Consider the following 24,652-nt stretch of genomic DNA (forward strand, 5'->3'; position numbering starts at 1 on the left):
GGAGTTGGGCCTTCGTAAGGCTCAGGTTCGCCCTTCCCAGCTTTGATGTTATCTTTCGCAGCGAGATACAGTTCGATGAAGCTCTGAAGAGTAGCTTCCGGGTCAGATTTAATATGTCGCTCGGCTACATGCCAACACCGGACCACCTCCGCTGCCGCAGCATGGTTAAGGGCATCAGCATAGGCCGTCGACTCCTGGAATTCAGCGATGACCACCCCGGCCTCCTTCCTCTCTTCTAGGATCTTCTTCAGGGTGCCCACTTCCTCCTCGAACCCGGACGCCTTCTTTTCGGCATCAGCAGCCCGAGCCTCAGCATCATCTACTTTCTTCTTCCACTCGGCCTGCATCCGGGTCTCGATCTCCTTCACCCGCTTATCCATCTCAGATTCCAACTTCTCCTTCGCCGACCTCTCCTGAGCCAAGCTTGACTCAGCTTTCCGGGTCCTCTCCCCGCACGCATCAGCAGTATCCCTTTCCGACTTGATAACATCAAAAGCCATGGTGTTAAACCCGGCCAGCCGAGCCCCAAGCTGCAAACCCGGACCCATAAAGTTAATAATGTAAACAGAGCACCAACATAAAAAGAGAAGGAAAGCCAAATCACATATACCTGCCCCCAAAGACTCCCGATCTCCCGGAAAACATTCACCAACCCGGTGTCATCCATCTTCACCCAGTCCTCATCAGTCGGGATACCAGACATCATCTTGATTATCTCCCTGGCCGAGTACTTGCCGGCACCAAGGACAACCCGGGTATCCTCCCTCTCCGGGTCCTCACTCTCATCAGTGTCAGACGCGGACTCCTCCATTATCTCCTTACCCCGGCCAGCCTTGGCCTTGGGAACCTTCGCAGGAGCCTTCCTCCCCGAGGGCTGTTTCCTCTTTGTCCCCCGGGTAACCAGGTCCGGGCTGCCAGACTCTTCGACCTCCACGGCCACCCCGAGAGCGACCTTCTCTGCAGCAACACTGGACTCCCCACCAGTTGCTTCCTGCCGGGAGGACCCGGATTCATCATTTTTTCCCGATCCAGACTTGGATTTAGAAGCAGGTTTTGGAATTGTATGGGTTCCCCCCAAATTCCTTAAAGCTACAGCAAAAGAGTCGTTGGCCATCTTCTTCCAGGCGGCCTTATCAAAATACGGCAGACCTACAAAGACAAATGAACACCCGGGTCACATAAACGAGCATAGACCAGAAAGTAACCAAAACGCACAGGCACGAAGAAAAGAAGGAAAAATAGCGAAACAACAGATTAGTTAACAGATTCACCCGGGTAGATATCACCCGGATCCACCTGTTTCACTTAAAACAAAAATCTCCTAAGTGCACAGTACAACAGAAACGAAACAATATAAGAAGGCGAACAGAAGATCCGGGTTACCCTACACAACAAAAAGCAAAGGGAACTTACATCCCCATTCATGCAGTTTATCATATTGCATAAAAGTATCCCGGGTCAGTTGCTGCCCGAGACACCCACAAAATTCCATCAGCTGGTCTCGGAATTCCCCAAAAGCACCCGGAGCCCCGAAGTTCGTCTTCACTAACTTATCATCAGTTACCAGATACGGCATATAATGAATATCAAGACCCTTCAGCATCAAGATTTCGCGATTCCAATTCTTCAAAGAAGTCTGATGCATTACCGGTTTCAGGAACCCGGGTCCCAAACCGCATTCCTTGGACCGGAACCGGAGCTCATACAACGGCTTTTCCCCGGATTTCTTAAATTGGAAAAGCATATGGAACAACTTGAGGGTCGGCTGATACCCCATTTTGTTACAAGCGCAAAGAAACCACGTCATCCACTTGATCGCGTTAGGAGTGATCTGCATCGGGGAGCATTTATATTCATACTTGCAGAGATGGCGAAAAAACAAATGCCACCTAGGATTCCACCCGGATCTCAAGTGTTCCATCCACACTGGAACAAACCCGTCAGCCGGCCGGTGATAGATCCTCTCTTCGGGCTCCGGCCACCGCCATTCGACCGTATCCGGAAGCTGAAATGAGACCCGGATCAATCGATCCTGAACCTTCCAAGGCAATTCCCTAAAAGAACTCCTAACAGGATACGGAGCCCGGGCAACAGCATATGTACGAAACTCCTCGTCGAATTTCTTCTTATCATAAGGGCCTAGAGGACCGTTGGGGTGCTTAAATTTATAAAAAGACGCAATTCCCCGATAAAACTCCCTCTCATCCGCTAGAGGGGCCTTGGTGATGAAGTAAGACTTCGTACCCATCCACATGCCTTCCGGGGTCATGATCACCTGCTTCCCCTCGGTCTTGGATACCTTCTGGAACTCAGAGACAACCCCGGATGAAGCTACCTCCCTCTCAGCCATCCTTTCACGAGCACGGTCTGCTAGTGATTGGCGCTCGTCGGTCTCACTATCACTTGAATATTGCCCGGGCACCCCAGAAAAAGCTACAATATCTCGCCTGGCCCTCTTATGGATCCGGACCATAAACCTAAAGGAAAATGAGAACCCGGGTCAATTCAACATTCAACCAATTTTATTACCAATTTTATACAGGTCCGGATCCGCTCCTAAGTCTATGTGAAAAGCAACAAGTCAAAGAATTCCGGAGTTCGAAGACATCTACCCGGGTCCCCCTCCTCTTTCAAAGTATACGGAGAAGAGGTTACCCGGGTCTTGAACTCGTAACTACATCACCGAGAAGAAATTTACAAGCATTAAGAAACAACCCGAACCCGGAGTCAAACAACGTACCCGGGTCAGCATCATCTACCATATATACACGAGCTACAAACACCCCAAAACAGCTATCCTAACCTACCCAACCCGGGCACAGATACCCTACCCGGGTTCCGTTCAAAACCCCGAGAATTCCTAAAGCCACAAACAGTTTCTAAATTATTTCAAATCAAAACTGAAGATCAAACACAAAGCCCCCTAATATATACACATATACATACATATACACCAAGGAACATTCAAACCAAATTCATCCAAAAAACCCAGATTTCCAAATCCCAAAAACCAACTGAGTACAAATACCAAACCACAACAAATCACAGGAAAAAGCCTATAAACTCACATCAGTCACATACATTACCAAAACACAAATTATACGATTCAAAAAACAGCGGTCCTCACACATTGACACGAGAAGCAAAAACTTCGAAAATATCACATGCAAGGACTAATGAGAAAGCTTCAAAACACGGAAAATAAAGGAAAGCGGTCGAAACTTACTTAACGCCGAGAACGAAAGGAAGATGAAGAAGCGACGACGATGTTGAACTCCGGCGATAGACGACGAGCAACAACACAACCCAAACAGTTCTTAAGAGGAAATAAAGGAAACAAGAGTAAAAAGTGAAGGTATGGGGGTGGTGTCCTTCTTATAGCCCCAGGCTATGACCACGTGGCGGCCTTCCATTCGAGGAAAATCAAAAATTACAGCTGTAATTATTAAACTCCCTCAAAAGGCGCACCAGTTCAACTTCCCAGACACAAGACTCTTCGAATTCCACATATTTCAAACGTTCCGCCATCCCTCAACCGACCCGGGCGTCTCCCCCTACCCGGATCCGCCAACGAAGAAATACAGAGGACAACAAGACCCATCAAGCCCAGATCCGTCAGCAAACTTTACTCTTACCCGGATCTGCCCGGGCAGGGGGGAGCAACAACAAAATCTCTAACCCTACCCGGGTCTACCCGAACAGGAGGACGTCAGCAAAGACTCCGCTCTAGCCCGGGTCCGTCCAGGCCGGGGGGCAAGCATAAACACCGACCACACCCGGGTCCACTCAATCGAGGAAGCAAAAGCAAAACATTCTACTCTACTCCCTCACATAGAAAATCTATATAAGGGAGTGGGGGGCAAATGATAGGGAATAACCCGGTCAGGACAAACCCGGATCCTGATAGGGTATAACCCGATCAAGACACACCCGGGTAGCCACCAACAACACAGTCGACCCCTCGATCCCTCCAGGATACACCACCCGGGTATGACATTGAACCCGGGCATATCCTAAAACGTACCCCCGACCGGGATCCATGCATGTACCAGCCGACACTTGCTGCACAAGGCACAGACTGACACGATAAAGACAAACGTAACGGTCAACTACTGGCGATAGAGACAAGCCAGGGAACATTCCAAAATGCTACTTCTACGCCGACACCTGGACACGTGTAGGGGATCAAACCCCTACACGTGTAGGACCAGGATCCAGGTACGCACCCTTGAACCCTAATCCTTGGCCTATAAATAGACCAAGGATCAAGGGTTTAAGGGTTAACTCAACTTCACTCTACACTCATTCTCACACACACTTACACTCAGCATATATTCAAACACCCTCAGCCACCAGCCACCAGCAACCACCAACCAAACACCTTCACCACCACACATAGATAGCACTTTCTCTAATCTTTATCCTTCCGAAACCTACGCTTACTCTCACGCCGGAGGCGCTTTGGGGCAAAACCCCCCGCCGGCGTTGTTTTGTAGGCCCCCATCCAGCAGCTACACCACGGAACCACCAGTCACGGCGGAGGAAGGACCGGGATCGGAGATTGGCGTTATCATCTAGTATAGAGTATAAGAAATGGAACCGAGAGGATGAAATAAACTTCATAAGAATTGCTTATTCTTTTCATTCTTTATGAATTCATTCACTTAAACCAAATACGGGGTCTCACAAAATTTCAATAGCTTCGATTTCACCAATATTTTTGAATTCTAATGTATAATATTTTGGACTAGAATTATATATAAATATTATCAATAAATATAAATTTTAATATATAATTAATGATGGAATAACAATTTTTTATAACGAACTTACAATTTTGTAAATGTCTCTCTACTTGTTTAAATGCGCAAAAAAGTAATTTAACAAAAACAAATTTATATCTCAATTAATAATTGAGTTTATGTTAAAACTAATTACACATTTAGTTCTTAATATATCCTATTAAAAAAAATGAATATATCAATTTTCTTATATTAAGAAATAAAAGTATATTTTCCATAAGGTTGGCTATTTTACGAGTCAAATAAATTATTCTGCATGAATTTGTCACATTTTTTATTGAGTAATGTTAAGGGCATCGAAATAACTACCAAAAAAGATGTTATATATTTAATTTCATATTTTTTAATTAATAGAAGTGTTTAAGATTTTATTTTATGTTGATCTGTGTCCTGGTTCGACTCTGAATCGTATCAATAACCACTCAAATTGTACCCCTATAAGGCATATTAGTCAAAAGAAATTAGTAGAATCTGACGAATAAAAATTTAACACATCATTCTTTTATATATTTTTTTGTGATATCTAGCATTTTTTTTTTGTCATAATCTAGCATTATTTTTTATTTCAATAAAAAGTACTCCCTCCGTCCCCCTCATTTGTTTAAATTGGGACGGAAGCTCGGCATGCATTCTAATGCTCTCGTAAAACGTAGTTTGATAAGTTTTTTTTTAACTTTTTTTTCTTTTGAATAAAATTTGATGTTTAAATTTTTATACAGAACAGAAAAAAATTAAAAATAAGTTATAGAATTATGTTTTATATGCGTCTTAAAATGTATGTCGACGAGTGTGAAAAATTGTAAAGAAATGCGAGGCAGAGGGAGTAATTTAAAAGTAAACATGATGTTGAAAAGAAACATTAACCTTTGACAAAGCTGGTTGGGAGTTGGGACTTGGGAAGAGTTATGACCAAATCATTCAGTTATCTTTTGTCCGCGGATATAGTGCTGACGCTGACACGGACTCATTAAACAAGACCGATTGAACCGACTGAGACTGAGCATCCTATATTTGTTTCTCAGCGTTATCCAAGAAACATGAATAAAAAGTGGCGAGGAAAACAAAACACTACTACTGGTTTTGCTTGCTTACCTACTTTACTTATCTCTCCTTCTTTATAGAGCTGCGTGAAATCAAAATTCAGAAGAGTGAGAAGGCTGGGTAATTAGTATACACCGGTATGTGTTGATATCTTTGCCTGGGTTATACGTGGTCACTGTTAGGTTTATGCTACTGTAGTATCAACTGCTTGATTATTGTTCTGGTATTTGGTTAGGGTTTCACCTATTTTAGTATTATTATGATCCACGAATTAGTGATTAATATGATGGAACAACAGCTAATATATAGGCACATCCTGTAATATGTATGTTGTTTTAATTTCACCCTTTTTACTTGAGACTAAACTCGTGTTTGTTTGTTGGGGGTGGGAATGGGGTGTACAAGGCGGGGATGGCTGGCTGCTGCCAATACTTGAAGAATTGATATGTATATCTGGACTTACATGTTATAGCAACTATCAGATACCTATTTTGATTATCGCAATTATGCTCGTGTTGCTTGTTATTACTGAATGCCTTTTGAATTTGATACAAATGTTAAGCTTTATTTTTGTCATAACAAGCTGTTAAGTGTTATGTACATCCAAAATGTAGACACCACAACATGTTCATATATGAGCAATGGGCTTCTTCTGGGAGTGTATGCTGTTCGCAGGACGGCGAGTAGAATTGAAATGTACATCTGGGGACATGTGTTAGATTTTTTGCCACTTCTGATGATAGGCATTGTGTTCTTTATTTTTGATTTATTTTCCCTATGCCCACACTGTCATCATGTGGAAAAACAGCAGCTATGGGAGTTACAGAAATTAGAACAACTCAACCAGATGACTATATTGCAATCAGTAGCTAATAAAAAATGAGGGTTCATTGACACAATAAACAATGGTCTTATATGGGGCCTTTTGCATGCACTTATTTTGAAAAAGTTGCCTAAAATATACAAGTCACACTTTAAATTTTGCATCTTGCTGAATTGGATCAATCTTGCACGCACGCCAGACGCCTAATACTGAGCTACTCTCTCTTGAAAAGAATTTTGGTGATGGCGAAAACCGATGTGGATACAAGCACCAAAACATTAAGTGGTGTTGTTTATCCTGCAAATTCATATGGAGCTGTTGTTCTTGGTGGCACCTTTGATCGCTTACACGACGGTCACCGCCTCTTCCTCAAGGTCATTGTTATGATATAGAACATGTCCTTGTACATATACATATATGTATTTGATACATCAAACATTTGGGTTTCTACTTTAGCTATAAAATGATTTTTGGGTGTTCGCAGTCTGCAGCCCAGCTGGCAAGGGATCGCATTGTTGTTGGAGTTTGTGATGGCCCTATGTTGACCAAAAAGCAGGTCTCTTTTATATCCAAACCTTTTTTTTTAATTTTATTAATAATATTATTATACTCAACAGATTTTGTAAGGTTGAACAATCTAATAGTTAAATAAAATTATTATTGTATATATCTAGAAACAACATTGCCAGTTTATCAAGTCTCGATGTTATTAGTAATGGGGTGACCATTTCGTGTTAGATTGTATTTGGGTACATGTATTTCATTTCAAATGATGAATTTTAGATAATATGATTTGAGTTGTCATTTCAAATTCTCAACTCTATACTAGTATTTGAGCTTCTTGGATTTCAAATAAAATCTATGTCACTATTCTTTTATTTATCTGAATGTCATTTGATTAAAACCAGAATTTCAAATGAAATCCATGTTCTTAAATAGGCCGTTAGGGGAATGTTCACATTGTTAAATTTTGATATCTATAATGTATTAGTATGAAGGAGTAATATTTTAAAATTGAATTATATTCATTTCCCAGCTCTTATCTATATGAAATTGAATCTGGCTAGTAGACATTATTTGAGTGGATTCCTTATTAATTTGCGGTCAAAAGGAAGGACATGCAGGTATTCCAAAGTGGGGTTCTTCTTGTACTTTAAACTAAAAGTGATGATGTTTGTATCCTATTTTGCAGTATTCTGATCTAATTGAGCCTATTGGCAAACGTATGCAAACCATTAAAGATTTTATTAAGGTACAAAGTCCTATGAAATATTATGTTACATATTTTCACATTGCTCAATTTGTACTTTACTCCTGTTATTCTTTGAGTTACAGTCCATCAAGCCGGAGCTTGTAGTTCAAGTTGAGCCTATAACAGATCCATATGGACCTTCAATTGTTGACAAGAATTTGGATGCAATTGTTGTTAGGTATGCTCATTGCCAAAAATTCACACTTTTATATGTTAAATTTGAAGTCATCTTTATTAAATGGTCTAGAACACATTTCATGTCAATACATTTTTGACGTAGTAAATGTGTTGGTTTGTTAGTTGTTAACTTAATCGTGATCAGGTTCTTAGATTCATAATTAAACTGCACCCTATTTTACCCTTGTTTTGTACCTTCATGGTAGACCATCAGAATTTCTTTTGCCATTATAATTATCGAAATCCTGCACCTAGATTTTAAACTTTTTGACTGGTTGTAAATCTTGTGTTTTGAATTGTTTTTCCTACAGCAAAGAGACATTACCTGGTGGGTTATCAGTTAATAAAAAAAGAGCTGAGAAGAACCTTTTAGAATTGAAGGTACAAGATCTTAATTCTTATATGAACATAGAAATTTATCATATATAAAAAATTATAGAAAAACATTGCTTTCAAACAATTAATAATTTTATTAGTTTGTACACAATAGACTTAATCATGAGATCTTCACAGGTTGAAGTTGTAGATCTAATTTCTGATAAATTTGGTGGAGACAAGTTAAGTTCTACTACGCTGAGGAGGCTTGATGCTGAGAAAGCTAAGAAGCCTCCACCAGAATAACAGAGACATCAAATATGTCTGAACAGAATAGTTGAAGCTCAATTTAGAACTAATGTTTATTTCTCCAAATAGTTATTGTCTTACACATTCTGAGAAATAGAAGTTTTAGCATTTCTACCACGCACATTTTTCAAAGCTATTATGGAACAATTAGCTTAAATGCAAATTTCAAGTCTGTATGACACTGTTCTGTAAGATTGAAATGTTTACATTGATTAAGCAATATCGGTGTAATACCATTCCTTCATTTTTTTTGCATATTTGTTGCTAGTACTTTCATTCTTGAGTGAGTGGGTGTCATTTTCGCTGGATGCTCTGTTGACAAACAAGAACAAGTTTCCCAATGTAATAATTTAATCAAAATAAAAATACAATTTTACAATGTGTCTCTGACATCCTCTCCTACACGAGCAATCGCCTCTACAAGGTACATCACTCTTTACCGATTATATTCATATATCTTGTTGTGCTGGAATGTGTGCATAAGTATTGATGTGATTGGATAAATATAGCCATGACTTCTATCTGTGGATGCCTAAAAAATTCATAGTATGATGTATGAGTGTTTTTTGTATTGATACACTTCAAGTAGAAAAAGCCTGGGGCTCCACGAGTATTTGCAGAGAATTCACATGCAATTGCAAGAGGATGGCTTTTAGTAAACATCACGCGTTTATTGTTGTTGTTGATGCCATGTATTGCTTGCTGTTGGGTAAATAGTTTCATCTATTGATAATATCTCATGTCTACAATATAATTTCTCAATGCTTTTTATTGGACTTGCTACACAAATTTTCTATTCTGACTGGCATATATTAATTTGTATTGTGATATCTGAATTTGGCAGGCAATTCAAACATTTTAACCAGTGTGAACTATTTACCGGTGACTAGGGAGGACAATCTTTTGCATTTGATTTATGAATAACATGAATACTTGTACTTTTTAGTTTTTACAAGTAATAAATGCTGATTCGACTATTTATGGTAATATATAATTTATTTTTTTGGTAACTTGTAGCTGTGGGGTTGGTTATTAAGTCTTTTTTCATAAAGGCCCTTGCCGAATTGATGTTTTGAGGAACTGAGGTATGAGTTACTACTTACTGGCTCCACTTTTTACTCCCTTTGGTCTATTTTATAAGGCGTTCACCTTTTTTGTCATGAGCCTTGACTCAATAGTGGAAGATAGTTTTTTTTTTTGTTTTTTCTTTTCCGAATAAAAATATATCTCTTAAATTTTTTTATTCAGGAAAAAAAAAAAGGTTAAACAATATCAATGTAAACTATCAAAGTCAAGGCTCCAGAAAGAGTACTTCATAGTAAAGTGTTGTTTAAGTGTTGGGGGTTGGGAATGGAATGATGAAGGCAGGGATGGGGTGCCTTTCCTGATACTTATAGAATTTAAATGTATATCTCAACTAACATGTTTTAACAACTAACAGATGCCTATTTTGATTATAAGAATTATGCTCTGGTTTATTAATAAATGGCTTCTGAAACTGATTTAAATGTTTAGTCTTTATTTTCTTTATAGCAAACTGTTACTTTTGTGTTTGCAGAATCTCAGTGTACATCTAGATCTACATGTTTTAGCAAATCTAGACATCACTAAACGTGTTCATATATGAGTATTATATTCGTGCTAGGAGTGTATGCTGTTCGCAGGACGAGTAGAATTGAAACGTAGACCTGGAAACATGTATTACCAACAGTTAGATGCCACTTCTGATCATAGTCATTGTGTTGTTTATTTCAAAATTGTTTTTCCCTATGCTGACATTGTGATAATGTGGAAAAATAGCAGCTATGGGAGTTACAGAGGATGGATCCATCTTAGGAGTTTCACCTAGTACTAAGCTATTTGCAGTTCACCACCCTGGTTACCCTTCAGGCACGTAGTTTACAACTAAACAACTTAGAGTTTCGTTATCGTCCTGAAGATCCATATTCACATCCTGCCTTTGGAGAACTTTACCACTGTAATAGTTTTCTGCTCAAATATCAAAAAAGGAGCAGGAGAAACTTTAAGTGCCGTTGACGTGGAAAATACGTCCAAGTTCTTATTAGCAGATTCCAATAGTGAAGACCCCAAAACTAGCTCACCAGAATCCTCAGAAACAGAACATCTTGTTCAACTTAGAAGTGAGCCAGTTTGTACCTCTGCAACCGTTAAATAACTGGCATCTGAAGAAGTTAAAGGAAATATCTATGCTGATATTGTTGCTCAAGTCTTGGAATCTTTATAATTCTGATGGTTAGAGTGAATTATGATAATTAATTATATTCTTCTCTTTTACCCATAAGGATCTTAGATAATCTTTAGATGGTTCAACGAATTATATCTCTATATATGTGTTTCAGGGATGGCAGCTTACCAACATGTTCTTGCTGTTCATGCTGATCTTCCACGGAGGAAGAAGAGAAATTGGGCAGATGTGGATCCACAGTTTGCTGTGTATTATTTATTATTACAGGTTAGATATTTAATTTTCTATCTTCTTTATTGGGTACTTACTTTAATATATATATAGGCTAGTGATCAAATACAAACTAACCTTAAAAAACTAAAAACCAGAACAATTTAGTGATATTCACTTTAAAAATTAGTGATTTCTGTTGCAAAAATTGGTGAAAGCCTTCAGAAATTGGCGAAAACCTCCAGATCTGTCGTTGTTGGCGGAGGTGGGGGCGGAGGTGGGGTTGGCGGTGGAGGTGGGGTTGAGATGGCGCACGGAGGTAGAGGTGGCGGTGGCTGAGGTCAGGAGAAGTTGGTGGCAGAGGTGGAGGTGGAGGAATTAGTGATATTCGCTTTAGACATAAAACTCTATATATGTATACTTCTTTGAGAAACGTGGCCTTTTGAATATCGATCAAGAAGGTCTGGTGATATGAGTCCCGCCACTTCTCTCACCTAAAAATATGTCAGAGAAATTAGTGTAAGATTCTTTAGTTTTGATATTTTTTTTTATGGATCTTGCAGATGGTCTTTATGTCTAATCATAATTTTGTCATAGTTGGGTGGATTGGAAATTTAGTTGCTGTGTGGTGATAAATTTATATGGAGCATTCACTTTTAATGTGACAGGTATCATATATATATGTTAGCATTTCTAAAAATAATTTACAGCTGATTAAATTAGGAAGGATAAACCCAAAATTGAAATCAGTGAAAATTGTATAGGTTCTTTCATTTGCATGCCTTTGCAATTTCTTCTGTCTATTCGTGTATGTCCATTCTATAATAGCTATAAGAAGAGCAACCGAACCTTTGTTTTCATTAACTGGTGCATATGGTCGGTTATTGTATAATAGTGGTAATATATTTGTTCCCTTTTTCTTCTCATCTTAGTTTACACTATCAAGGGAAGTAACTTTGAACCAGAAGCAAGGGAGAGTCGGACAACACTGCTGGGAGGTACATCTCAGATTGTTAAGATATACATTTTCCTTGAGTACTTGCTTGCTTGAGCATTGATTGCAGATACTGCTGCCTTTTCTCTTTGGTTGTGTCCTAGTGCATTTTTCGATTGTTCACGTGTTTCAGTTAAGTATGCCACTTTAGCATGCAAGTACCTTATTTAGCCATTATTTGACCTGAATGTGGTGTTCTATTTGTCCTCTGGGTCCCAAATGAAATGTGGCATTTAGGTTTCCTTTTAGTGGTTGTGTCATGTCTGCTGGCCTGTGCATGGTTGCACAGTGATACGGAGCATGGATATAAAGGATTAATTATTTGTTATACTAGCTAGTATAACTAATAATTAGTTACTTATATCATTACCAAAATTTAGAATTAATGGTTTACTAGCTTATACCATTGGACATGCTTTTGGGAGATGAATATTAGGCCGTGGTTAAAAATCAGGATTAGTGTTTTTTAGGATCTTACATTAGGATATCTATGCATACAATTGTAGGGTCATTGCCTGACCACAGCTAAAATATATAGTGATATTTTAACTGCCAAATTGCCTTACTTCTGCTGTAATCTATGTGGTAATTATTACTTTACAGAGAATTGATAATTACTCAGAATGAAATGGGGTTTAAGGCATTTACCTGGGGGGAGGGGGGCGCATAAATAGTTTTATATCTTCCAATACAGTTTTTCGTGCCCAAACACCCAAGTGAAGCAAGTTAATATATGTTTACGATTCTTACAGATTAAGCTTACCTTTCTTTGGCTTTTCTTTCTTGGGATCTTCGATCTGGAGTGCTTTCCTATCAAGCTTGATATCAGTTTATTAAAGATTATCCTTAGTCAAGAGTTTTTATGTAATTTACTGATGTGACCAACAATGAGGTGTGGATAAAATCTTTGACTAGATTATAGTCATGTCTTATCAATCATACATGTTCCGAGAAAGGCGAATCGGGAGAAATACTTGGCAAAAATTTCTGAGCAGTGGCAGTGGCAATGGCAGATGGCTGTATGTACCAAGTTTGAAGAATGTCCTATATGGGAAAATGAATCACTGGCTGACCAATGACATGAAAAAGAACTGATTATTGGAGTGCTTAGAAAGTTTGAAAGTTTGAACTGATTATTCTCGTAAGCTATGAATAAGTATGAACTTTGATTAGTGACTACTGATTTAATGATTTTTATACCGATATCCCCTCTGGTCCTTGTTTCAGGCTTCTTTAACGAGCAGCTTATTATTTTTTCCAGGGGACCATTTTTTAGGTATTCTGTTAGAAGAGGATATAATCCTCGTAAAGATGTAGAATCACGAGTATGAGTTTTTTGCCTAAATAAAGGGTAACACATCACAATCCTACTTTTTTGTAAATTAGAAATGGGGTCGCTTATATCCTGTTAATATTTCCCTGAACTGTTATATTCTGTAAGAATGTTGAAAGATTTTGGGTGATGGTCCTGACTTTCACAATTTGTTAGAAGATGACCCCAAATCTCAATTTTGTAGAAGATGTCCCCGACCTAACATTTTCCAATTCAAAACACTAGATTGTCTAGCGTCTATCCTCTTTTTCTTTTTAACGCTACACGATCTAGCGTTTTGTACCCCTAAACGCTATTCTATGTAGCGTCTTACGCCTAAAACGCTAGATTGTGTTGTGTTTTCTAAGGTTTTTCAGCATAAAACGCAACACGATCCACCGTTTTCTTCTGAAATCAAAATGCCGGATTATCCGGTGTTACTAAGTGATATTTGGGGTCATTTCTTCCAAATCTGTTATTTTGGGCATCTCATCTTAGTTTCCATGATGTTTGGGGCTATTTCTGAAAGATTTTCGGTGTTATTCTCCTACAGGTGAATTAAGGTAATGTGAATCAATGTAATGGGAAATGGATATTGTATTGATCTCGTTGGTTCCTCTCTTAGTAACTTTTAGAATATATGATTGGTATAATTAAACCTTTGCTTGGCTATAAGTTATGATATATGTGTACAGTTTATAGCTTCACATGATAAGAAGTCCTTTACGGTAAGTGTAAAGTATGTCAACAAAGTTTCCTGTGCTTCGGTAAGTGTAAAGTATGTCAACAAAGTTTCCTGTGCTTTTTTTCTTGACGGAAATTTCTGTACATTTGTCAGTTGTTATAGTCACTATTTTATAGGTTAAATATCAAGTAGGTGATTCATTGCACTCCGATGACTCAAGTTGGTCACTGATTGTAAAAGTGACTCATTGTTGTCATTTATTTATTTAAAATGCATAGTCCGTCACAATCAACTATAAATCTAATGGTCCACCCTGATGACATGACTCAAACATATTAGCTAGCGCTTACGTGGAGTCCTTTCAAACTAACGGTTATATTTACAAACAGAGTATATACATACAGATTTGAGAGGTTTAGGGTTCTTGATTTTGAACATCCAAATCTTGTGTGTTTTCATTGTTACTATAATTGTTTCCATACATAGTCTCTAAACAATTTTATATTCGAAAGTCTCATGTTAGTGAGTTCCGAAAGATCGTCTCAAGTTTCAAATAGCAATTATATTTGTGATTAATATTTGTGATTGCCGAAAAAAGGCAAAGATGTACACCTCTTGATTTTTGAAAAATCCCGGATGAAGGTTTCATACATGTTGCCAATCTCAGGTAAGCTTGGCTAATTAATTGCAAGCAGTGAATTCGTGATGTATTTTTTGCTTGGTTTTATAAAATGAAAAGAATTTATTGAATACAAGATAGTAGATGCGATTACTTTGAATGATTCGATGCTGAGATTGAAAGAAGGCAAGGTGATGTTCTAACCCAACTAAACAACCGAAGGATTTATGTAGAAGAAAAAATTGCTTTACTTGAAGAAAAAGTGTCCATGCTTGAAGATAGGCTTGCAGCAAAGAAAAAGAAGACCAAAGCTCTTAAGGCAACAAATGCTAAGTATGGATGGACGTACTGAATAGTGATAGGTGTTTTAATGGCTATGTTGTTGATTGATTTGCAGAAATTAATATAGCGGCAATTAGTATCAATGAAATGCAGTTTGTATCAATGTATGTAATACAACAAGTAGCACATAATTGTTAATTGTAGCTGCAGTTAGTATCAATCTATGAATAACAACTTATTAAACTACAAGGCTTAACACATTGTATTTTCCTCCATACAAAGCCTTATATCCTTAAGCCACATATATTGTTTGTCAAAAGTATACATTTCCAAAAGCTAACAGAGTTAATATCTCTGGCCAAGCCTTACCTATGGAGATTCCTTGAGTTATTGGGGTTCTTTTTTTAAGTTCAGATAAAGTAGCATAAGAAAGTACTAGTAATAAAAGACTCTTGTGAACAGAGTTTAAAAGCGAACATTCCCAAAAGCTTAAACATGTTAATATTCACAAGTCATACAAACTTCTTTTATTTTTCCTACGTGTTAATTATTAGTTATATAAAATATTTATGTTGATAATAATTGAAAAACATCATCTTTTCACTAGAAAACTCTTAAATAAGTTATGCATTCAACACATATTTAACTTGGGTTCAATATTATTAACATATTTTGTTGAATATCAGTTAAATTGTGTTAAAAGAGTACATAACCTAATTTAGCGGTGATGGAATTAAGATAAATGTATGATATAACAAAAATTTTAAGTTTCCATACCTAGTTGGATTTTTGCGAATTCCAGAAGAATAGTTTAAATGTCTCTATATATATTTATTCAACAAAATGATAACCAATGTTAAATACATGATATTGAATCCTAGTTATAAATTTATTGAATGCACAATTTATTTATACGTTAGTTTGAAATTGATAATATTTTTCAGATCAATTTCAACATTAATACTTTATATAACTAAGAATTAACACATATGAAAAATAAAATAAATATAATAAGTTAGTAAGTTTGTAACTTAAAAAGAGTTTTATTTGTATCCGTATTATATGTATCCATATCAAATAAAACTCTTTTTAAATTTCAAACATATAATTTTTTTCAAACTTGCTGATAATGACTTTTATAAACTATTCATTTTGAAAATGACTGAAAGAACATTGTCATTTTACTAAAAAACACAAAAGTAAATTATCGTATTTGTTTAATACATTTATAACTAATTATCATTATGGTGAAAATATCATACTTAAGCATGTTTAAATGTTCATTTGAATTTCACCATGCTCTAATCATCTACACATATTTATGCAATATGCTTGAAATTTTGTTACATGACAAATTTTGCTTCTCTATTCTTACTCAAAACAAAATAATTTCTTAATTGATATTCTTGAGTAGTCATACACATATTATACCCTCAAACATTCTTTGCAAATCATATTTCTCATGTAATATACTCTAATAATTTGCATATACTCTGGAACATTTCCCCCCAAACTTTTCCTTACTGATAACAGAGGTTACTGCATTTTGTACCCTTTGCCAAAAGCACTTAAGTACTTATACTTATATTCTTGGCAGTTCACCTTCCTAACTTCCAATTGACTTCAGGTTGCACCCCAAAAATGTTTTTCTGTTAAAATCGATTATATTCTAATTTAATAGTTTATATATTTAAAGTGAATTTTGACACTACAATAATATCATAAAACTAATAAATTTAATTATGCTAATAAGCTAACTCTATAATTTATAAATAAAAATTAACAAATATACTTTATTAAAATTATAAATATATAAAAGAATAAGAATAAATACAAAATTTTATTCTATTATTAGATGAGCAGCAAGTAAAAAAATAAAATATTATTTTATCAAGGGTTATGAATCTTTAAATATTTGTTATTTACATTGTAATTTTAAAAGCATTATCATTAATTTATTTAATTTTCTCACTTTTTATTATAATATTAGAAAAACTAATTTTTATTTAACGTTAACGGAATCAAGTTTGACGGAAAATGGTCTCACGGGTGCAAATTGAAGTGAATATAAAATTAAAAAGGTCAATTGCCAAAATATAGGTATGACTACTTAAGCGTTTTTGGCGAAAACGAATAAGATGTAAAGTGTAGTAAGCTCTTGATAATATATTTTTTTTTGACAGAAAATCACTTGCCCCTAACCAGATACACCTAGGAGTTTCATTCATTCAAAAAACTTATTATCTAATCGAAAGACATGAAAATATCTCCGAAAGTTTAGACAATAAAACTTCATGTCCGAAAAGAAAACATCCCAACTTGTAAGACCTGAAACAAATGCAATCCATTATTAACAAGAAAATAATAAATTTAATTATTAAAATCAGTATAAATTCTCAAAATAAGATAAATCCAAAATAATTTATAAGAAAAAAGATAAATAAAAAAGAAAACAGAAAAAAAATATCTAACCAAAGGGAAACCCTTTGGCTAGATATATAACAACCCAAATAAATAATAAGAATATAATATAAGAATTAAAATATAAAACATCTTCAAAATAATATCTAAAATTTAAGAAAGAGATTCAATATAATAAACAAGCCAACAAAAAGGCAACAAATTACTGTAAATTAACTAGGCCAAAAATATACGACATCAATCATGACCGCCCAAAAATGGTATAATAAAAGTCATAAATCAGCATGAAACATGATTAAAGCATTTAAGGCATATATAAGCAATTACTGAGAAACAAAATAAAATTCAAAATGAGCATCAATCAAGCGATTCAACTTACCATGAGTGTTATGAAACGCACATTATAAAGCGGAAGCGGGGGAAAAACGTACTGATTAGTGCTAAATCGGGTCATTATGCGTTTTATTGGATTAAGCGGGTCAAAACCCGATTAAGTGGGCTTTGACCGATTAAGCGCCGCACTAAAACATTGAAAAAAAAAAGTAAAAAACACATAGAGCAGCTAATTCCCCAAAAGGCAAAAACATTATAGAACTGAGAAGAGCAAGGAGCATCGACTGAAAGCTAGGGTTTTTGCAAATCGATTCTTCATCAGGTTCGTAATCTCCATCTACTATCAAATGAAATGTTCAAAGCTCAATGATTCATGTTTACCTTTGATTATATGGCATTTGTTCTTATATTCTAATCATATGTATGTATACTTGTATAGCAGTATAGAGTATATACTATATATATACTAGTGTATTACTATTTAAGAATCAAGATTTAAGATGCTTGAATATGCCACTGGGAATCTTTGAATATGAATATGCCGTTATTGGAGGAATGGAAACGACGGGTTCTTTAGCCTCTTCGAATTCAGAAACAGTGGGTTCATTAGAGGTTGAGGCCGTTAAACGAAAATCTGATGATGTTGGATGGGATTATGGTGAATTAACAATACCAAATAATTATGATAAAATCAAATGCAAGTTGTGTCACAAATCATTTAGTGGAGGAATTTATCATTTGAAGCAACATATATCCGGTCTTAGAGGTAATGTGAAGCCATGTCTGAAGTCTACTCCGTTGGATAAAACTAAATGCTTACAAGCTTTGGAGGGATAAAAAAAAGAAGACAAGATAAGAAAGAATGAATTGAGGAAGTTGCAATAAGTAAAGATAGTGATGATGTTGTTGAAATCGACAATGCAGGTTCTAAACCCGTGCGACCACTTGGACCTATGGATCAGTTCGCACGCGCAATAGATCCGGATGCATCATTGAGGAAGACAAGACAACAAAATATTAAAGATGCACTTAGCCAAATTATAGACTCGAGGGCCAAGGACCGACTTGATAGTCCTTTACACTTAGCCGGCTACTTGTTAAATCCTTATTACTACTATCGAGATGACGAGGCACAGAAAGATCCGGCATGTATGACAGCTATTTTAACATGTATTGAAGCATTCTTTTCGGATAATTTTCATGTCCAGCACCTGGTTTCTATTATTGAGTTGCTGAAATATATATAAAGGAATGGAGGGAATGTTTGGAAAAAATTAGCCAAAATGGTTAGAATGACCAATGATGATACTTTTGATCTTGGTAAGTAAATATTTATTTGTTTCTAAATCTGAATATCTATCTTATCTGATCTTTCACTAATGCTTTCAATTCTCCTATTTTAGTTGGATGGTGGTCAAATTACGGTGCTGATGAAACTCCAAGTTTGCAAATGATACAACTTCAAGTTCTTCGGGATGTGAAAGAAATTGGAGTACATTTGAGGGAGTTAGTTGGTTAAATGATTTAATGGAACTAATTTATTATATTAGTATCTTATAATTATAACTTACAAGGATTAATTTATTTCTCTCTTATATTATTTTTACAGATTCATACCAAAAAGAGGAATAGATTAGATGCTGCAAGAATGAGCCATCTAGTATATGTGCAATTTAATTCAAAACTTTTCGACAAGAAAAAGAAAATGAAAGAAAAATGTGATGTATTAATAGCTAATGATGCTAGCATGGCTCAAGGATGGATAGTTGAAGGGGGTGATGATGAAGAAGAGCTTTCCCAGGATTCTAACATCACAAATGAGGAGATTGGTGAAGTAACTAGAAGGAATGTTCGAGAACTTGATGAAGATGATTTCGAATCAGAAGATGAAGCTAATGACGATGAAAATCTCACATTTGATTTTTAGGATATGATCAACATGGATGGTGAAAGATTGTTGTGTCTCCTGATTGTAATTATATATGAAAAAAAAAATAATTTGTTGATATAGGTTATGTAGTTGAGCGGTTTGTTCTAGAAGGATGTTCCATATCAAAAGGGATTCACAAGAAGGGGGGGGGGAGGTGTTTTGGTGGGAAAGCACTTTTTAGAATGAAAAGCAAATGTGAAAGATATTTGAATTGAAGACAGAGATGGGTGGTGTTAGTATCCTGTTAAATCGGCCATCAGGTGATTTAAGTAATAGGTAAGTGGGAGTGGTTAAACATTGTAATTTATGGGTCTAAAATGGGCATCAAATGTAAGAAACTCGTTTTTGCCTTCAGCATTTATATGTTTATAGATATATTCATTTTACTCATTATTATGTAAATATTATTTTATTTATGTGGAATGCTATTCTGTCGTACAATGTAAATAAAAGATAAATTCAAATATGACACAAATCATGATCATATACGTCTTATGTATTAAAAAATGCAAACAAGAAATCCTTCTAATATCACCGTGTCGTGTATAAAATTAGCAAACATTGTTTATTTGGATACCGCAAAATAGTTTACATTTTTTGAAGCAATACCGTAAGCCACTAGTAGAATCCACAATGAAGTCGGGAAAATTTCTATCTTGTACTTATCTTCGTACATGCACTGATTCATTCTTTTCAAGCCCCTCGATGGATCACGATTGTATCAGGTACTAAAGCTTCTACCTGAGTATGGAGGAGAAAGGCCTACAGAAATGTCAGAGACCTATCCACCAAATTATACATCCGAGGGTAGCCTAATCGGATCGGGTGGCCTAATCACATCACCTTCTTCAACCAGTTCTCTTACACTTCCAAAATCAGAGATTAAAGAAGTCGATAAGCCTTTAGCTGGGAAGAAAGTGTTGGTAGTGGGGGATGGCGAAGTGCTACAAAAAATAGCTAATGCGGCTCTTTCTGCACTCGGGGCATCCTTCGAACTCTCCAGTTAGTAATGGACAAGAGGCCCTCGAGGCTGTCTCCAAAGGCCTTGAAGATTAAAAGACATCCGAGTCTCTGCCCTATGATCTTGATCTTTTTGGAGCATATTCTTCATTGTTTACTAAACAACACAAACATACGGGTGTTACATTCTACAAAAATTATTAGATGGATAAAGATAAAGATAATGGCTAATTTTGATATTTTATATTTTGACAATCATGGCAAATAAAATGAAACTTTATGCGAACACAAGATAATCAATTAGTCTTTATGTATATTCATAACAAATCAATATCTAAATACAAACAAGAATTCTAATATTGAACTAGAGCTTTCCTAGAGTAAAATCATATAAATTAAAATTGGTAAACATAATCCAAACCAATAGACATGGTATGTATTTCTGAAGTTGATTAAAAAAAATAAGAAAACTTACCAATGATTCTACCAACAAAAGGAGGATGCTAAGAATGACGAGAAGAACCGACAATTCACTAAAACATTTATCATATTGGGCAAACACTAATAAATCATGAAAAGATCAGAGTAGTGATATTTAGAAGATGAGATCGATGCTTAAAGTTTTGAACGACAAAACTGGTTAAGATGGATGATCGATAGAGGCGTGTGGCGGCGACTTGTTTGAGAAAAGGGTTTTGGTGTATGAATATAACTATGAAATTTGGGGAATCTATTTATAGCGTAGGTTTGTGAATTGGGCTCAACTTATGGATATGATAAAAAAATTTGGGCGAGTTTGTGGATATAGAAAATTGGGCTGGGCTTTTTAGTATAATATAGTTATTGATAATTGATAGTTTACTATATTAATTATAATAATATATTTTGCATATGTCTCAATTGAAATATAAAATCTTGATATATAATATTTTAAATGATTATATATAATAAATATAAAGATACTTGATAATTTAAGACTATATATATAAGAAATTAAACCAATGGAAACCAAAATTGGTCTTAAAACTTAAATTCAAACCCATATTTTGAATACATTCATATCAAATAATATTCGTATATGAATATCTATTATTTACATGTACCTTCTTATTTAGCAAAAAAATTAATTCTTCGTGCACTACGACTTCTCAGAACAAGAACATTTACACTCAAGAAAATGGACCTGATCAATGTGAGCGTAGGGATGGGCGCGGGGGTATTTCGGGGTCGGGGAGTGCTATACCCGCCCCCGATCCCCGAATTCCAAACCCATCCCCGACCCGACTCGAACCCGAACGGGGATTCTTTTCCTCCCCGATGTCCGCCCCGAACGGGGAACGGGGATCCCCGCGGGGATTCGGAGAATTTCATTTTTAAAAAAATAATGATTTCATAAAATACTTTTAATAAAAATACAAATTACTAACTCTTAATATACTAATAAAATGATATATCTCATATTTTCAACATCAAATCATATTAAAATTGATTTATAATATATATAAAAGATAATTATAAAATTATAAAATATGTTATGTTATAATACAATTATAATCGACCAATAAATAAAGATTATTTTTTAATTTTAAAAAAATTCTGAAAGGTATCTATTTTTAATTATTTATTAGTATAATAAATATAAACATATTATTATTTTTATATATACACACAATCGGGGTCGGGGATCGGGTCGGGGAGACACGAAACCCCGACCCATCCCCGACCCCGTCCCGATCCCCGAATTTTTTATAAAACCTTCCCCGATCCCTGTTCCGACCCCGAAAAAATTCCACGAATCGGATCGGGGTCGAGCGGGGTGGGGTGAATGCCCAGAGCGGTTGGCTTAGGCACGAATTTTTTCATGCTTAGCTTTGGGGTTTTATGTTTTGCTTGTGCTGCCATCATAAAACCTACTGAAGTGGGAAAGCATAATCTCTTGTCAGCTGATTGTAGCAATATCAGAGGTAGTGGTGTTGTTTCTGACGTTGCTTCTTGTAATTGGTGGTCTCGTTCCCCAGGATATGCTAACAATGTTGTGCTGGATTTCGGCTTAGGTAATGAATGGTAGACACTAGTTTAGAGATTTAAACTTTAGCAATCAATCTAATCTGTCTTAATTGAATTCTGGGCGGATGGAAGAATCCTGTAGTAGACCTCCAAAGGATACATCTTCACTTGCTCTTATAGCTTTGACCTATGAGGATGCTTCTGACTCACTTAAATCACTTAAGCAGAAACTGGATGCTCTTGGGGGAATGCATACGTTACTCCTTTGTCATCCAGGTACATTATTAGTTGTAATTGTTAGTACTTAATTATGTGATTCAAAGTAATTACTTGTGAAATGCATACTCCTTTACAATTTGGTGCATACTGCAACCAAGTTATTAAAATTAACCTACTTAATAGCACAAACACTTATGCGGTTATGCCATCTCCCCTACCAGTCCTTTTATAACATTTAGCTATGCATATTTTGCAGATTATCCCAAGTTTCTGGCTGAAACAAAACTAATGGCTGATGAACTGGGAGCTGATCGAATTCTGAGTGATATTTCCTTCAGGACAGCCACTGAAGAAGACAAGGAGAGAATCAAATCAGCTTTACATAGTGAGGGGTCCATTCATGGGAATGTTGACTGGGCTGCAAAGCTGGGGGCCAATCTTTCTTACAGTGCCCACCTAAGTCCAACATTAAAGAAGAAGACTATGGATGATCCTGAGCCGACCAAAAGAAGCAAAGATAAACGTATTATACAATACAAGAGGACTTTCAAAAATAAGCTCAAGGTAAAGCCTATCCAGGAGGAGACTCCTCTGCCTGAACAAAACCATGACCAGGGCACTGAGAAGCTAGATGTTAATATTGAAGATAAGTTGGAAGGTGGGCTGAGCACTAGACTCAGGCCAAGAACTAAAAAGCAGGTTCCAAAGGTCCCGAGACTTGTCAGGGAGAAACCTGAAGCAAAAAGTGCATTGATGAAGCAAACATCCAGTAGCAGAACAAAAACAGCTTCTGGGATCCAGGCTTCGGCCGGAAAAAGGTCCAAAAAATCACAGGTAGAGCATTCTTGTGACATTGAGGGCTGCCTGATGAAATTTTGGCTCCAAAAAAGAGCTGGGGCTCCCTAAGAAAAATTATCTGCTCAGTGAAGGGGTGTGAAAAGAAGTTGGCCTCGCACAAGTGTCTGATGCACCGTCAGAAAGTGCATCATGAGGACCATCCCCTAAAATGCACTTGGGAAAGCTGCACCCGGATGTTTAAATGGGCTTGGGCTCGGAAGGAACATATCAGAGTTCATACAGGTGTCCGTCCATATACCTGTGCTGAGACTGGCTGTGGAAAAACATTTCGTTTTGTGTCAGATTTCAGTCGCCACAAGAGGAAGACTAGACACTCAGGGTAGCTCGAAGAATGAGCACCGAGAGGCAAGAAGAAACATAGAAATGAAGAAAGTTAACATTATCTAAGAACCTCGTTGCTCATGTGCAAGAGGTAGGTGTAGTTTCTAGTTTAACATGTCCTCGGAATGTCTTTCATATTACAGTTGATTTAGCCTTTTTAATTTCAGAAACAGAGTTAGCAACCACATTGGAATGTGCACAATGTTGTCTTACATTAGATGGTCGAAATTTATGTATAATTCTGGAGTTTAGATCTCATATCTTGATATATCATAAATATGTATTTTACTTTATTTTGTTATCATGTCTATATACCATGGACTGTTTCTGTACAGGTTAAGCAGGTTTTAAGACATTCACCCTGACATTCCGCAAGGAACTGCAGGAGGATCAGATATAGGCACTACTACATTCACTCATTTTTTTCTGCTATGCATTTCCCTGTTGTGTGATCAATTTATTATCAGTGTCTTGCACCATAGTCACATATTTACGTGTAGATTTTTTATTTTTTATTGTAAAAAGCATGGTTGCTGAAATCGATAATCGGAACTAATTGGTTGACCTGCCAATTCA

At 36.3% G+C, this 24,652-nt stretch overlaps 2 protein-coding genes and 2 long non-coding RNA genes across 6 annotated transcripts; 3 read left to right on the top strand and 1 right to left on the bottom strand.

Moving 5' to 3' along the window:
* The first annotated feature begins 5,704 nt into the window (after nucleotides 1-5,704).
* Nucleotides 5,705-8,976, top strand: LOC108192565 (phosphopantetheine adenylyltransferase). Of its 2 annotated transcripts, none has more exons than XM_017373503.2 (7): nucleotides 5,705-5,980; nucleotides 6,899-7,040; nucleotides 7,151-7,222; nucleotides 7,859-7,918; nucleotides 8,002-8,096; nucleotides 8,407-8,476; nucleotides 8,609-8,976. In XM_017373503.2, exons 2-7 carry the CDS (start codon nucleotides 6,909-6,911, stop codon nucleotides 8,714-8,716), a joined length of 537 nt encoding a protein of 178 aa, XP_017228992.1. In that variant the 5' UTR covers nucleotides 5,705-5,980; nucleotides 6,899-6,908; the 3' UTR covers nucleotides 8,717-8,976. The 2 variants fall into 2 exon arrangements, with proteins under 2 accessions (XP_017228992.1, XP_017228994.1); XM_017373505.2 differs by having other exon boundaries at nucleotides 5,707-5,980; nucleotides 6,866-7,040.
* Nucleotides 8,977-9,132: 156 nt separating this feature from the next.
* Nucleotides 9,133-13,385, top strand: LOC108194278 (uncharacterized). Its single transcript, XM_064081625.1, has 4 exons — nucleotides 9,133-10,972; nucleotides 11,080-11,192; nucleotides 12,068-12,133; nucleotides 12,882-13,385. The coding sequence occupies exons 1-4, from the start codon at nucleotides 10,927-10,929 to the stop codon at nucleotides 13,008-13,010; spliced, it is 354 nt and encodes a 117-aa protein (XP_063937695.1). The 5' UTR covers nucleotides 9,133-10,926; the 3' UTR covers nucleotides 13,011-13,385.
* A 4,598-nt stretch (nucleotides 13,386-17,983) lies between these two features.
* LOC135147717 (uncharacterized) lies at nucleotides 17,984-20,068 on the top strand. Of its 2 annotated transcripts, XR_010285502.1 has the most exons (4): nucleotides 17,984-18,103; nucleotides 18,706-19,101; nucleotides 19,185-19,287; nucleotides 19,391-20,068. It is a non-coding gene; the product is annotated as an uncharacterized LOC135147717 (long non-coding RNA). The 2 variants fall into 2 exon arrangements; XR_010285501.1 differs by having other exon boundaries at nucleotides 19,185-20,068.
* A 187-nt stretch (nucleotides 20,069-20,255) lies between these two features.
* LOC108204186 (uncharacterized) lies at nucleotides 20,256-21,356 on the bottom strand. The gene is made up of 2 exons (XR_001803706.1): nucleotides 21,147-21,356; nucleotides 20,256-20,828 (listed from the first exon to the last, which is right to left on the bottom strand). It is a non-coding gene; the product is annotated as an uncharacterized LOC108204186 (long non-coding RNA).
* Between the last annotated feature and the right edge of the window lie 3,296 nt (nucleotides 21,357-24,652).

The sequence above is a fragment of the Daucus carota genome, chromosome 7 (genome assembly GCF_001625215.2).
Source record: "Daucus carota subsp. sativus chromosome 7, DH1 v3.0, whole genome shotgun sequence".
NCBI classification, from domain to species: Eukaryota; Viridiplantae; Streptophyta; class Magnoliopsida; order Apiales; family Apiaceae; genus Daucus; species Daucus carota.

What these genes read in the sequence shown, in the direction of transcription:
- LOC108194278 (XM_064081625.1), top strand. Translation starts at nt 10,927, where the DNA reads ATGCTGATATTGTTGCTCAAGTCTTGGAATCTTTATAATTCTGATG. An exon ending in TGTATTATTTATTATTACAG is followed by an intron (nt 11,193 to 12,067) that starts GTTAGATATTTA and finishes TTCTCATCTTAG; the next exon opens with TTTACACTATCAAGGGAAGT. An exon ending in TCGGACAACACTGCTGGGAG is followed by an intron (nt 12,134 to 12,881) that starts GTACATCTCAGA and finishes CGATTCTTACAG; the next exon opens with ATTAAGCTTACCTTTCTTTG.
- LOC108192565 (XM_017373503.2), top strand. Translation starts at nt 6,909, where the DNA reads ATGGCGAAAACCGATGTGGATACAAGCACCAAAACATTAAGTGGTGTT. An exon ending in CTATGTTGACCAAAAAGCAG is followed by an intron (nt 7,223 to 7,858) that starts GTCTCTTTTATA and finishes CCTATTTTGCAG; the next exon opens with TATTCTGATCTAATTGAGCC. An exon ending in AGAACCTTTTAGAATTGAAG is followed by an intron (nt 8,477 to 8,608) that starts GTACAAGATCTT and finishes AGATCTTCACAG; the next exon opens with GTTGAAGTTGTAGATCTAAT.